The 16,411-nt window shown below is 33.7% G+C and overlaps 1 protein-coding gene across 5 annotated transcripts in view; it reads left to right on the top strand.

Moving 5' to 3' along the window:
* ebf1b (EBF transcription factor 1b) overlaps positions 1-16,411 on the top strand; it is a 155,073-nt gene that overhangs the window by 113,785 nt on the left and 24,877 nt on the right. For 3 of the 5 annotated variants that reach the window (XM_051092972.1, XM_051092973.1, XM_051092970.1), the window contains exons 9-10: positions 1,485-1,618; positions 6,463-6,589. In XM_051092972.1, coding sequence (XP_050948929.1) covers positions 1,485-1,618; positions 6,463-6,589 — 261 coding nt within the window. The remainder of the gene's footprint in view (positions 1-1,484; positions 1,619-6,462; positions 6,590-16,411) is intronic. The other 2 variants (XM_051092974.1, XM_051092971.1) reach the window with 1 other exon arrangement.

The following is a 16,411-nucleotide window of genomic DNA, read 5'->3' as shown; positions in this document are numbered from 1 at the left end:
TCCCTTTAAAAACACACATTTAAAGCTTAATTGAAAATGGCATACAGTAAAAAGTGATAATTTTTTCACACAATACATTTTGATATGCCTATTTAACTCTCTGTTAAGTCAAAAGTATGACATGCTAAGTCACGTAAGATACATTTTTTGTAATTATGAGACAAAAGTAGAAATGTACTTATTGTAATTTGGAATTTTGACAAGTTGAAAGCAATAAAAGTCATAATTATGACAAAATGTCAAAAGTATGACATGCTAAATCATGTAAGATAAATTATTTGTTGAAATTATGAGACAAATTGTAGAAATTTAATTCTAAGTTGGAATTTTGAATTTTAAAGTTGAATGGTAGTCATAATTATGACAAATAGTCCAAATTATGATATACTAAGTCATTTATAAAATAAATGATTTTTTGTAATAATGAGACGAAAAGTAGAAATTTACTTTTGCTTATTTAACTCTTTGTTTAGATTATCATAGTGTATGTAAAACATGGTAACACTGTATTTTAGAGTGTCCTTGTTACACATCTTACCTGTACTTAATATGGTAATAACAGTAAATTATGCATAATTATAAGCAATTAAACAAACCCTAACCGTAATTATATAGTAAGTACATGTTCTTAAATTAATAGTACTCTGTACTTATTTGTACAATTACACTGTAACATTTTCATACTTATAGACTGAGAGTCTGTTTCCAACAGTTTAGTGTTGTTTTAAAAAACTAAATCTGTTTTTAATTAAAATCAATCCTATGGGCATAAAAAGTTGCAGAAACACCCCAAAATTTTCCTAAATAAGGTTTTGAATTATGACTTAATTGTTGACCGTAACTTACTCCCTAGTAACAAATCATTTTGTGAATCATACTGTCATACATACTGGACATTGAGGTATTAAGGTTTTTGAATGCATCCTTCTAACTAAAAGAGTAAATCTTTAGGCAGTCTTGCCCATAATTTGAGGCAATGTCTCACTGTTCTGCTACAACCCAAGAATTTCCTTACTGTGCCCTCAAAGTGTGGATATGCCAGCTCGGGCATAGAGTTGGACGGGAAATCTCGGTGTAAGCGATCCCTTGTTTTTACGGCTAATGTGTGCTATGAGAGCTGTGAAAACCACCGACACTTTTCCAGAGCGCGTGGTGTGGGTCTCTTAGTTGGATCCAGCTGTGTGAGTTTTCTCTGTGACATTTGTGTGTTTTTGGTTTCCTGCTTTGGCCTTGAAATGAGAGACTGAGAGGTGTCAAGACTTCCCTCAGACCCCAGGAAATAAGCTGCATTCAAATGGCACCTTTTACCCTGAAATCTGCAACCCTCACACAAATGTTGATCCTGGATGTTAGGAAGTTTTCTACAAAACTACTAATCATGGTCAAGTAGTGCTAATATTGGATAGCTACACAAAGCACAGATGATTAAAGTCGATTTTCATTTTTCTCTTTTCTCTAAATTGGTCCTGTGGCGTTTCTGGAAGCAGCTGCACCTTGTATCAAAGCCATTAGTCCGAGTGAAGGTTGGACAACAGGAGGTGCCACTGTCATCATCATTGGAGACAACTTCTTTGACGGACTGCAGGTCATCTTCGGCACCATGTTGGTCTGGAGCGAGGTGAGTTCGCGAGTCACATATTTTCTCACTGCTTGTCTCTACAATTTGTACAAAATATTTGTACATTAAGTGTGGTTCTAATACACTCTAATACATTTTTGCATTATAAACATGCATTACTAACATACTGACAGCATCTAAAACTTGTACACATTATATGTAATTTTAGAAACATAGAAAAGGTTTACTTAAAATGTTTAGAATTGTTTAGGATTGAGGCTAGGATTGTATGCAAGTACACAAATATATTAATGAAATAAATGCAGTAATTCTCAAATATTCTATGTTGCTAAAGCTGTGCGTAAATATGGAAGTCCATTTCTATAAAATAAAATAGAATAAAATAAAATACGACTTGTCATAATAATGATAAAGCATAATTGTGAGATAAAAGTCATAATTATGACAAAAAGTAAAAAGTCATATAAGATAAGACAAAAATGAGAAATTTACTTATTGTAAGTTGGAATTTTGACAATTTGACTTATATCAAAAAGAGATAAAAGTCATAATTATGACAAAAAGTCATGCTAAGTCATCAGATAAATTATTTGTTGTAATTATAAGACAAAAAGTAATAATAATAATACATTTTATTTATAGGCGCCTTTCTCAACACTCAAGGACACCACACAATAAGTTACAAACAAGACAATAGATAACAAACAAGAAATCCCATATACACAGACAAAACATAGAAAAAAAAGTAGAAATTTAATTATTATAAGTTGGAATTTTGACAAGTTAAAAGAGATAAAAGTCAAAATTATGACAAAAAGTCAAAATTATGACATGCCCTGTCATAAATTATTTGTTGTAAAATTATGACATGCTAAGTCATTTAAGATAAATTATTTGTTGTAATTATGAGACAAAAATCAGAAATGTACTTATTGTAAGATGGAATTTTGACAAGCTGAAAGCAATAAAAGTCATAATTATGACAAAAAGTCGAAATTATGACATGCAAAGTCATATAAGATAAATTATTTGTTGTAGTTATGAGAAAAAAGTAGAAATTTCCTTATTGTAAGTGGGATTTTTGATAAGTTGAAAGCGATAAAAGTCATAATTATGAGAAAAAGTCAAAATTATGACGTTAAGTCATATAACAAATTATTTGTTTTAATTATGAGACAAAAAGTAGAAATGCACTTATTGTAAGTTGGAATTTTGACAAGTTGAAAGGTAGGCTAAATCATTATTATAACATAAAACATTTTAATTATGAGATAAACGCTTATATTGAGCTTGTACGTCAACATTTGATTTATTTATTCTCATAATTATCGTTTGGAAATAAAAAAGGCTTAGGCTATTTTCAGTAAGAGGTAAACACATTACATAAACAGGTGCGCATGGAAAACATGTTAATAGCAGAATAATTTACTTTTTACTCTTTGGACTGTTGAATTATTGAAAATTAATGCACACTTGTGTCATGACCACTTTGCCACCTTAGGTGTGCAGTAACTCACACTTACTTTGTTAATTATTCTATATATACTATGTTAAAAAAAACCATTATTGCACACTTAACTGATTAAACATTGTTCAAATAGTCTACGTTTAGTTTAGAAATTATATCTTTTAAATTCTACATGGTGATCGGCTTAATAAAAGGCCTCCAGTGTTGTGATTTAAATAGCTTAATGCATTAATATCCGTCGCCTTTCCTGAAGCTGTCAAAGATGCCCATTGTCCTATCAGAATACATTAGCGTTGTGTTAGGCTGACATTATGCAGGTGATTAAGTTACTCTGCTTAAGTGATTAAGAAAAGTGATACTTTCGATAGCTGCTCAATTGTTTTGACATGTCTTTGTACAAGAAATTGAGCAGCCTGTGTAACGCCGACTAACTGCTCAATAGCAGCAGCTTTAAAGGTGCTCAAATCAGTGGTGGTGAATCACATACACAAACACATTGATCTGGAGTGTTTTGTAGTACTCCTCACTTCAGACCGCCACTCTTCATGAGCGCTACTGAGTGTTCATCAAGCACCAACCCTGATACAAATGTCCCACTGCATATTCAGCTAACCTCTTTCATCTGCTGATGCTAAGTGCTATTAGCTACCAGAGAAACAGCTAATGAGTGTATGTGTGGGGGTTATGATGAACTACATCTGGTACCGATTAAATACACTGTGCTGAAATCTCCCTATAGCGGTTCCTGTGGACCTCATAACCTTGTGACCTTTACCTCCTGACCCCGTCACCCCCGTACACGGGGGGCCCATCAAGAGCCACGTAGTTCCCTTCAGCTGCAGCGCCAGCGGGGATCTGATTACCACAGATAGCATCTAACGAGGGAGGAAGAGAACAAGAGCAGGGGAGGGTCCAAGGAAGATCTGTTTCTTTCATTTCTTCTCCTCCTACCCATTCGCCGTCCTCTGAACACAGTCATATTTGTCTGTTGTTCTTAAATAGCAGCATTCATTAATGCTGTGCTTCGTAGAAGTCTTTTTGTGGACTCCTAATGGCCCTTGTGTCATTCTATAGCATGTGCAGTATGTATTGTAGTAGTAAAATGGGCAGTTAGGAGCAAATAGCCACTTAGCCATTTAGAAATAACTAGAGAGAGTATATACTGTGGTGACTACTGGATTTAGGTAGCACTTTAATTTAGGGAACGCTTATTCACTATTAACTAAGAATATTCCCTCAGTAAACTCCTAATTTGCTGCTTATTCTTAGCAAACAAGGTCATTTTTGTAGTTACACTACCAGACAAAATCTTTGGAACATTAAGATTTTTAATGTTGTTGTTGTTGTTTTTTTTTTTTTTTTTTTTTTTTTTTAAAGAAGTCTCTTTTGCTCACCAAGCCTTTATTTATTTGATCCAAAGTACAGCAAAAACAGTTTTTAAATATTTTTACTATTTAAAATAACAGTTTTAAATACAAAATATTTCAGTATATTTTAAAATGTAATTTATTCCTGTAATCAAAGCAACATTTTCAGCACCATTACTTCAGTCTTCAGTGTCACAAGATCCTTCAGAAATCATTCTAATATGCTGATTAGCTGTTCAAGAAACATTTATTATTATTATTATTATTATTATATTATTTATATATTTATAACAGTTTCAGGATTCTTTGGTGAATAAAAAGATCCAAAGATCAGCATTTATCTGAAATAAAAAGCTTTTGTAACATTTTTGTAACACTATACCATTCAAAAGCTTGGAGTCAGCATCATTTTTTTTTTTTTTTTTTTTTTTTTTTTTGATTATAGAAATTGTTACTTTTATTTAGCAAGGATGCTATAAATTGATCAAAAGTGATGATAAAGACATTTATAATGTTACGAAAGATTTCATTTTCACATAAATGCTGTTCTTCTGAACTTTCTATTCATCAAAGAAACCTGAAAAAATTCTGCTCAGCTGTTTTCAGCATAATAATAATAATAAATGTTTTTGAGCAGCAAATCAAAATATTTTGGAATTTACTGTTTTTGCTGTACTTCAGATCAAATAAATGCAGGCTTGGTGAGCAGAAGAGACTTCTTAAAAAAAAATAGAAATAACATTTGAACTTATTTTTATTTTTTTATCATTTTTTTATATATATTTTTACATTTTAGTAATTTTGTTATTTGCTTTTGTTATTTTTTATATTTCTATTTAGCTCTAAAGGCATTGTATAAACTTTATGTGTGATATTTTTTATTTTATTATTATTTTTTTAATCACAGAAAACTATTTTTTAAAAGCACTGGCATTTTAGAAACTTTTATATGTGCATATTTGTCATAAGTTAATGATTGGGAACACTCTAACTAGGCACAAACTCTGACACACCGCATTTAAACAATTCATTCACAGTTGTTTTCAGATAAACCACATAAATACTGGGTATAATGTTATAGTTTTATTCAGATCTATTTAGTGATACTTTCAGTGAGAGTATTTACTTTTGTAGTCAGCAGTTAATTTGGAATAGCCAACTTCTACTGCTACTATTGCTTTGGCTAGAATTTGGCCGAAATATGGTCTCTTAAAAGGAAGCATGATTTTGCTGGCTGCATTTCGAAACATCTTTGAGCGCCTCTAATGCCATAAATGCTGTCAGACTAGGAAGTTCACTTGTTTATTGTTTTGAAATTGAGTTTATGACTGTGAGAGACAAATGTTCAAAGATGTTTTAGACAACAGCTCATAAGAACCACATGCATATAGACTGTAAGATGCTGAAAGACAGTGTGCTGTTAATTACGTCTCTGAGGAGCTCCACCTGTCCTCTTCCAGCCTTCATCTACGCCATCCCTTCACCACCCACCATAAACAGCCTGAGACTGATTAGACTAGATTCATACACTCACGTACAAACACACACATGGCACACACACAGGCAGATTGTTTACTGATCAGAACTGGATCAAAGAACATAATCATCCAGGGCAAATGAACACACAAAACACAACTAGCTTCTGCCAACAATTGCCGCTAGAGATTTTCTCAGAACTAACTTCACTGCTCTGAGACTTTTTCATTAAGTTGTGTCAATGTGATTTTTAGTGGATTTATGAAGTCAGAATCTGCACAAGATGGTCACTAGTCAAATGTTTGGGCCTGGGTTTGTCAACAACAACATTTGGGTTTTTCGGCAGTTTCAGAGCTATCAGTCAGTCACATGGCATTTACATTTCCAGTGATTGGCTGAAAACAACCTGGCTGCAAAACTGAGCGCCCAATGTCAAAGATGGTAGATTTCACTTCTCATACTTCTTGTGCCAGCCAAGCAACTGCCATTGAAGGAAATGGAAATGCTTTCTCCAAGAATTATAGACCTCCTTGATTCTAATGTCCTCTTTCTATCTCATTTTCTCCTCTCAGCTCATCACACCTCATGCAATCAGAGTTCAGACCCCTCCTCGTCACATCCCTGGGGTGGTAGAGGTCACGCTTTCCTATAAATCCAAACAGTTTTGCAAAGGCACACCAGGAAGATTCATCTACACAGGTAGGCCTTTTCATCTCAAAAGCAAAAACTTGACTAGTTTTAACAGTGTCAATACATAAAAAGTTTTTGGCCACAAAAGAGGTGTACTTTTACTTTTTCAAGTGTTTTGAAACAATAATACAGGCCAAAAAGAAAAACACCCACCAGCCACTCCAAACCACGTAGTAACTTCATAGCAAAATCCTGACAAACATTCAAACACCATTTGCATTTTCTTCAAAAAATGTTACAATTTTTAAAGTAATACTATTATTATAGTTATACGTTTTGCAGTGGACAGTGTTTTCCAAAATGTATAGTATGTATAGGATAATTTGGGATAGGATAATATGATTGGATATTGATTGATTGATCGACTGATTTTTTTTAAACTATACATGTGCCTGTGCATAAAATCAAGTGCATATCTCTTTAAATAAAAGAAAAAACAACAACAAATACATACATAACATAATTATTGTTTTTTTATTATTATTTAAATAGATATTCATAAGATTTTAACATATAATGTTTCTCAATTTTGACTATACACAATATGTATAGCATTTTTTTTACATGGAATTATTTGCTATACAAAGCATTGCTGTTGATTTTTCTCACAAACACACATACAAAACCACGCTCTGTTCAGAAGTACAGCTTTGTTAGCTTAATCACTGTTGATGGAGAAACTATAACAGCTAATGCTCATAAAACCTGTTACAATTAAGCAAGAAAACAAGCTGCATTTTATAGGCGACCATATTGAAGCCATTTAAACAGCAAAACAAACTGACAAACTGTGCAGCTTACATGAAACCGTTAATGCGTAAATATACAAACAAACGCAAAACTGCCTCAGCTAAGTTTGGCCTATTAAAGACCTACATACAAATTACAAATTTACTGATTTCTGTATATACACTGTTTTATATAAACAGTACGTATATACGCTCTTGGACATGTTATTTATACACTGTGTTTAACTGTTTAAGAGTTTATTTTTACGAAATGCACATTGTTAAAAACAACCACATGTATATGCAAAAAGCAGATCCTTTTTTACCAGTTACTGCAGCGTTAATGACGCAACACGATTGCACTTTGGTCTTACCTCATACTCCAACCCGATCAATGCCTGCTCTTTCCATGAGGTCAAAGGTCAGCTCGCTGCCTAATTTCATGGTTATTTTTTCTGTTGCTTTTTGTTTGTACTTCCTCGCTTAGTGTTAAATCATCACGCACACCCACACAAACAAGAGGACACACTTGAAAGTGATTCTAAATCAAAGGCGAATTAAAAGAGAAAAATAGTTGATCTGGTGCACAGATGGATCTCATGAGAGGGCGACCGTCTCGTTCCAGCGAGGAAGGGAGAAGGAAACAGTATGTGCGTCCACAGAAGTTAAGTGCCACGATAGACATGGTATCGGAGTTGTAGGTGGCATCCAGTGACACTAAAAGGAAGACACAGATGGCACATTTATTATTTTATTTCTTTCACCCACTGCTGAGTATATCAGACATTTCTCGCAGAAATTCTTTGGAAGAGAAGCAAATGTAGTGAAGTTCATGCCTTAGAGTATAAATCTTCAAACTTATAGCTGTGCTACAGGTAACCTTCTGCTTTTTCAACTAATCATGTACCTTACTCTTGAAAATGAACTCAAGTTGGCACCTTTCAGGGCATCACCGACGTTAAGCAACTGGCACACAAAGATGGCAGCTGGCATGGGTATTAGAAGTACCCAGCAGACAGCTGGCGATGCTAATCAGCCTCTGTTAGCTGAGGCCGCTAGCAAAGGCTATTTGCATAGAACACTAGCAAACCCTCAGAACTAATTGAATCAATACAAGCAAAGCCACGGACGCCTCCCGCCAGGCGCTGGCCGGGCATTAATCAATGGCTACCTGGAAACTACAACTGAAGTCGGAATCCATAAATGGCTAAATCAGTCAACCACAACAAGAGCGTAAGTTGAACATAAGGTCTTGCAGACGATGACTCAAGAAAGTCTGTGCTTTTGGTCTTTTTTTGTAGAACAATAAAGTTACAAAACAGAACACAGATGAAGTACAGCAGAGTTAAAGGGATAGTTCACCCAAAATTGGAAATTCTGTTATTAATTACTCACCCTTGTGTCGTTTCAAACCCATAAGACCTTTGTTAATCTTACGAACACAAATTAAGATGTTTTTGATGAAATCCAAGAGCTTTCTGACCCTACATAGTAAGGACATCGATAAACCAGTCCACGTGACATCAGCGGTTCAACCTGTTCTTACAGGTTTGGAATAGCATGAGGGTAAGTAATGACAGAATTTTCATTTTTGGGTGAACTGTCCCTTTAAAAAAAATGTTTTCAGACATATTTTTTTCCACATAACAAACACAATACACCTGAGATACTTAGACCTCTTTACATTCTCCTCCATGAGTTTTCCCTGCTAAAAAGCCACTTAAACCACTTACAGTGGTTCATGTTTGGTTAAAACTGGTCTAGCTGATTTCTCACCATGGTCAGCTGGTGTTCTGCTGGTTTAACTAGTCTCCTAGCCTTTCCACATGTCCAAAACACCTCTAAAATCCTCACACCAGACTAAGAATGTGCAATATATCACTACAATATTGGTTATATCTCAGTGAATTTTTAAAATGAATGAATGAATTAATTGTTCATGTAATTGTTTTTGTTGTAATTGTTCATGCTTAGTTCCTATCTTTACATTTAGATTACCTTGTAACAATTATTTAATTTTTAAAAACACCAATAATTGAATAATACTGTTGAAGTAACCTTAAAATGAATATCCGTGTTTTATATTTAATATTTTGTTCTAACGCTGCGATGACTAAATTCACTTGTAGCACAGTCTTAGAATAAAAGGTTCTTCACAACGATGCCATAGAAGAACCATTTTTGGTTTCACAAAGAATCATTCAGTCAGAGGTTCTTTAAAGAACCATCTCTTTCTTACCTTTTTATGATCTAAACAACCTTTTTTTGCCACAAAGAACCTTTTGTAAAACAGAAAGATTCTTCAGATGTTAAAGGTTCTTTATGGAACCGTTTAGACATTTTTAAGAATGCATGTAAATAAATTTGAAGTTTTTCCTCAACTAAAATTATTTATTTGCTTACACAGACTGGTATGTAATTTTAATACAAACCCCAACATGTAAGACGTATCAGTATTGGCCAGATTTGACTGACCTAAACAGTGAAAACCAACTTGGTGACCTGTTAAGACCAGCAAACCGCTTTAGTCTGGTTTGAGCTATTTTTTTCAGCAGCGTTGTCTGTTTCTCTGTCTGTCTGTCTCTCTCACTCATTCTGTGTTTCAGTTGTACTGGACACCATATACAGATCCCCGGGGACAAACTAATACATCTCATATAATTGACAGTGTAGGTTCTGTGTCACTTCTAAAACTGAATGTCAGCGGCGTGTGTTTGTTAGGAGGAAGTGCAAAGTGCCGATCGATAAACCATTGGAGCAACAGAGACAAATCCTGCCTATGGAACTGCCGTAACATTCGCAAGAATGGCAGGGAAACAGATCTGAGACAGAAAGGCCATGCTTTTTTCATTCTGTTTAGAATTCCACTTACTTTATTTAATTCTATAATTCTGAGATTGATATTTGTTTTATTCCTTATGTCCATTGTAACAATTATGTAACATGTAACAGTGATGCCAAAACACTACTTTCCTTTAATGTTGTCATAAAAAAACACATTCACAACCTATTTTAGTTGCATGATTTAGTTGCACAAAAAAAAAAAAAAAAATCAGGAATTGTTGTAAAATTAACTTCTTTGCAATTACAAATAAATAGTAAATTAAAAATTGCATTTAAATTCAAGTAAATGTAATGTTTTCCATTTTTATTGTAAAATATCAACATATTTAAATTAAATATTATATATTGTAGCATTGCTTTAGATTTGTTTGTTTTAGAAAATTAGATTTACAAAATATTACAAAACAAATATTGACAAATTTAGTCACGTTGAATTTCTGCATTTTTGGTTTCTGACAGTGGAAACTGAAATTTCTACTAGCATCCCACAAAACTGGACTCGGAAGTATAGTGAAAAAAACAGAATGGAAGTTTTATTCAGCCCTCGATGTACAAGTTCATTTTTTTACAATCATTTTAACCAAATATCGCTTCTTAATAGCAAAGCGCCTGCATTTCTGCTTGCTAGACAGCCAGTAATTGGTGACTTTAAAAATTCTGCGGGATCTACTGCTGCCAACTTAATGCTTTATTGTCGTAAGGGACGAGCACCTCCAATTAGATTACAGGCAATTCCAGGTCACTGCAGGATCGGACTGCAGCCAGATATCTCCGCAGCGGTCACAACAGCTAGAATTGCGTCTAGTAGCGCTGTAGATGGTAGATGAATCACACACCAACACGCACACACTGCTAACAAGACCCCAAAGGACGAGTTTCGAGGCTTTATTATATAACACAGCCTCAGTGAAAACAAGAGCACAATGGAAATTCGCTATTAGTCAGCACGCCGAGCAGAAAAAACATGAGAATGGTTTTGTGTTTCTCAAAGTAATGAGAAAAACTGCTCTAGTCTAAAATACAACATGTAAAGAATGTAAAGAAACATTTCCTTCAGAGTTCAGCAGCTCCTCCTCCAATGCCTCTTTCACCGCCAGTTGTTTTGTATCATAAAGATGCAACATTAGAAAGAAAAAAGTGTGGTGGAATAAGAGAGAGGGAAAGACAAGAATAAGATTGTTCTCTATTGATCTTAAAGTGGTGTGGCTTGGAAAAAATAACTCATCTATAATAAGGGGGGAAGAATGAAGCAATAATTCAGAGGTATTGAACGCTCCACTGCCGTGGGTATTGATCCCCCAGAGCTCTTGCCTTCAGCTCGTACCTGAAGGAGGGGGGGGAATACATGCGCCCTCTGGGAAGAAGGAGGGAGGGAGATGAAGGGGGGAGGGATGGAGGTGGTGACATTCCCTTGCTCATTACTGCAGTGCTATAGCAGGAAAAGGATAGGAGTTTTAGTTAAAGACGATCCATACAGTCATAGTGCTGGTAGAACCACGGACCTGCTTGTTTCAAGAATAGAATCGGTATTGGTATTGATTTGAGTGGATAACTTTAAATTTGATTCGGTTTTGTTCAATTCGGATGAATTTGATTTGATGTGAACGTTCTTGAAAAACATTGTTTTAGTGAAAGACAACCCGTGCGTCATTGTTGCTAGACCTGGACCTGCTGGTTCTAGAATAGAATTAATTCTGTTGTAGATTCAATTCATTTTGTTCAGTCCGATTCGGTACATCTGGGTTTTTTAGTGATCTATACGCTCTTTATTATATTCTATATAGTATTCTATATGCTCATTTATTTAAATGTAGTTTGTTTTAAAAGGTTTTTTGTTTTTTTGTTTTTGTTTTTTTTTTCAATGAAAGATGATCCATACTGTCGTAGTGCCAACAGACCACTGGACCTGCTGGTTGTAGACTAGAATTGTTTCTTTTATAGGTTTTATCCCAGCAATTTGATTCATTTGATTTGATTCAGTTATTTTTTTATTTTATTCTATGTGTCTGATTGGATTCAAACACTCTAAAAAGAATGTTTAAGTAAAAGACGGTCTACAATATACTGCGTTACGACTGCTAGAGCCCCTGGTCTGGTTCTTGAATAGAATTGATTTTATATATTTGATTCATTTACTTCAATTCAATAATGTTCAATTACTTTCATTTAGCTAGATTCAATTTGTTTGATTTGATTCTAAAACTGGTTTTTGAAAAGAATCGATTTTAGTATAGATCTAATTTATTCGCTTTGACTCAGTAAAGTTGATTTTATTTTGTTTGATTTGATTCAAACACTGAATTGATTCTGTTATATATGTGATTCTTCAATCAGATTTGCTTTGTTTGATGTGTTTAATTAGATTAGATTCATCATTTTATTTAAAGACTAAATTTTATTTGAACATTATTAAAAGAATGTTATAAACCAAACTGAACATGGGAAGTTAGGTAACAACTCTTTGGACAAACAAGCAATTCTCATATTCATTCAAAAATTTGACCCTGGACCACAAAACCAGTATTAAGGTCACTTTGTGATATTAAGATTTATGCAGCTTTCCATGTTTGTTAGGATAGGACAATATTTGGCCGAGATACAACTATTTGAAAATTTGGAATCTGAGGGTTCAAAAAAAATCTACATTTTGAGAAAATTGCCTTTTAAGTTGTCCAAATAAAGTCCTTATGCATATTACTAATCAAAATTAAGTGTTGATATATTTATGGTAGGAAATTTACAAAATATCTTCATGGAACATGATACTTATTATCCTAATGATTTTTGGCATAGAAGAAAAATCAATCATTTTGACCCATACAAAATGGTGTTGGCTATTGCTGCAGATATACCCGTGCAACGTACAACTGACCAGGGTCCAGGGTCACAAATTACATTTAAGGTCTTTTAAATCTATAATGGGTTAAAAACAACCCAGCGCTGGGTAAAATATGGATAAACCTAGCTACCTGGTTGTTATAACCCAGTGGTTGGGTTAAATGCTTAGTCAACTGTTACTCAAACTCAACTATTGTTTAAAAATAACTATATTTCTAGCTTAAAATGAACCCAAAATAGTTTCTAAATTAACATTTATTAATATGCTCAATAAATTAACATTTATCAATAAGTTGAATAAATGAAGAGTTTGGTTCCAAAAAATCCATTTTGATTAATTAATGTGTTTTCTTTACCAAGAAACGGCAAGATGAAAACCACTATTTTCTGTTTCAAACTTTCACATAGCATCTTTAGGTTATAATAACACTAAAAATTCAAATCCAGATTTAGGTTTTCAAAGATTTATAATAAAAACTGATTATTTTTTCCCAAAATGCAATAAATCCATTAGGGCTCTACGCTTACTTTTCTTTTTAGGAGCACATTTGTTTTAAGTTTTTTTTAACTTTATTAAAAGTATGTCATCTTTTATGTCAGATTTTGATAAAATTATATTTTATAATCTTATATTTATAAAATTACTAATTAAAACATCAGAAAAAGATTAAGTTACCAATCAAATGAAATCAGTATTCATAAAATTAATTCATAAAGAGGTGGCACAAAAGAACACAAAAGTGGCTTTTAGATATATTTTCATTTGTTTAATGAGGCTTAGAGATGGCATAAGTGCAGTCAAATTCATAAACTCTTGTTGAGATTAATGTTTTAAATATACAATTTTGAACATAGAAATATTACATGATTTTAATAACTAAAAGAAGATGACAGTAGGTGTCATCTTCTTTGCCAGTAGGTGGCGGCAAGTCACTGATTTAATTTCTGAATCATATCATTCGATTCGTTCGAATGGCTGATTAATTCAGGAATAAAGAAAGTGACTCTTTTTATGAATGGGTAATTGATTCATTGACTCACTAGAAAACGCACGTTCATTCGTAAACGAAACACCGCTGTGTTTGAATGGAGATGCGCAGCGGATCAGTTGTGACTTTATTTCAAACTATTTTTGACGATGAAATAGAGCAAAATCAACCAATAGTGTTATAGTCAGACAATATAAGTGGCTTAATATCAACTTCTTGCTTATTTAACTATCAATATCTCATTTACAAACTCCAATATAATCAACGAAATGGTGCGCTGTGACTGGCTGAGCGGATGTATTGCATTTTGCAGAGAAGGGAGACTAGCGTTTGTCACGGTTTGGAAGAAAGGAGAAAACATGACAGAATAACACGGCAGATATCGCATTTTGTATAAAATTAAAAACTGCCTTTTCAGTACCGACCAGATACAATACTGAAGAACTCAAGAACTCAATTAAAAAAAATGGTTTTATCGTTTTGGAACCAAACTCTTCAAATAATATTTAATTATTATTATTATTATTATTATTATTTTTAAATTGCTTAATAATAAATGATCACCTTTTGATTATTGCTGATGCCTCTAGTAATTATGTGTCCAGTTTTTAAATTACAACCTATTCTGGGTTCATTTTATAGTACTTATTAAACAGTAGTTTAATGAGTGCCAGATGCCAGCGCTGAGTTGTATTTAACCCAGCTTTTTGTGTGTGAATCTCATGAATCTATTGGATTTGGTGTGTTGGGCTCAGTTGTAGAGTGAGTGAATGTCCAATAGGCAATTACGTACCCGACTACTACCCATCATGCAACTTTACTATGCTCAAATTAAATGAGGACTTACCTCATGCTTCCCTGTCTCCTCTTTCCACACTATCTCTCTACTCGCAATAGTCTCTTCTCTGGGTCATTATAGTGAAATATGATGAGGCCTGGATCTGCCCTCATGAAATTTCAATAAGAATTGATCTCAGTGATTGCATGAGATTCTTCACAGAGAGTGAGGGATAGAAATAAGCGATAAGAAGAGGGTGTGGGTATATTTGCTCATTAATTTATTGTCAATGATGCTCTATTCATATCAGTATGACAGTATCAGCCAATCGTTTTGTGCTGACAGCTCTCAGACGTTGCGGCAGTGGCACTATTCGTTGATCCTGCTTTGTGGACACTAGTAGACGATGTTTGCACGGGCTCTGTTTGGTTAACTAAATCTCTGTCGCTAAAGCGATTTCCAAATTTCTTACAAATCCATTAAGTTCAGCCTGTGGATTTCAACGTCCTTGAGCTAGTATCATATCAGTATATGATATGTAACATGGCAGATGCATTTGATTGTTTGCCTTCTGCGGTTCAAACCGATATTCTTTTAACAACTCCCTTCTGAAACATTTTGGGCTGCTAAATTAGCTAGTAGCCCAGTTAGATACTTCTCTCACTTAGGTTATTTTTGGCTATTTAACCGCTAAAGCTACCAAGGGAGAACTATAAACCAACATCCCTGTGCAAATTGATGCCATGTGGTATTAATACGAGGAAAACAATAAAACAGTTTGAAGAAGTGGAGTTAGGCCAAGCTATAAATACTTACCGTGTGGTTAGCGCTTGTTTCGCATGTAGTGAATACTGTACTCGGCTACAGTGAAGAGTTAGGCCAACAACAATCCCACTTCCTCATTTTGGGAAGAGAACTTTTTGTACAGTAGAGTTATTTAAATAGTCGATGTGCTTCATTCTCCTTCTGAGCACTTCATTCTCTCAAGATTGTCCCTTGTTGGACCCTTGAATGATCATTTCCTCTATTGAAATTGTTTTTGTGTGTCTCAATGGCCTTGATAGCTCTGTGTTCCTTTAAGTGAGGGTTAGAGGATGTGGTGACCACATTAAAAAGTACATCAAATTGGAAACTCATATTCTCTTGAGGGACACAATGACCCCAGCCTGTGTTGAAAGTGGACAAAAGGTTTGTTCATAAGAAACAGCTTCTTCAAAAACACAGTTTGGTCTACTAGGGTTATTTTTCGAAAGGGGTTTGGAACGTGACTCCAGAAATATTGTGGTTTCAGAATGCGTAATTGCAATTGTATGTGTGTATTTAGTAACATTGTTTTTATTTTATTTTATTTTATTGTATTGTATTATTTAAGTTTATTTTATTTTATTTTTTTTTTTTTTTTTTTATCAGGCACACAGTAGTCCCACATGTTGAATAAGTTGTGTTATATGTATATATATATATATATATGTATATGTATGTATGTATGTGTATGTGTATATATATATATATATATATATATATATATATATATGTGTGTGTGTGTGTGTGTGTGTGTGTGTGTGTATATATATATATGAATGTATATTTACATTTATTTAATTTTATTTTATTTATGCATAATTTGATAAATAAGTTGTCTTAAAAATAAAAT

Source organism: Labeo rohita, chromosome 21 (assembly GCF_022985175.1).
Source record: "Labeo rohita strain BAU-BD-2019 chromosome 21, IGBB_LRoh.1.0, whole genome shotgun sequence".
Taxonomy (NCBI): domain Eukaryota; kingdom Metazoa; phylum Chordata; class Actinopteri; order Cypriniformes; family Cyprinidae; genus Labeo; species Labeo rohita.
The sequence above is the reverse complement of the archived record's forward strand: the minus strand, read 5'-3'. Positions and strand labels throughout refer to the sequence as shown.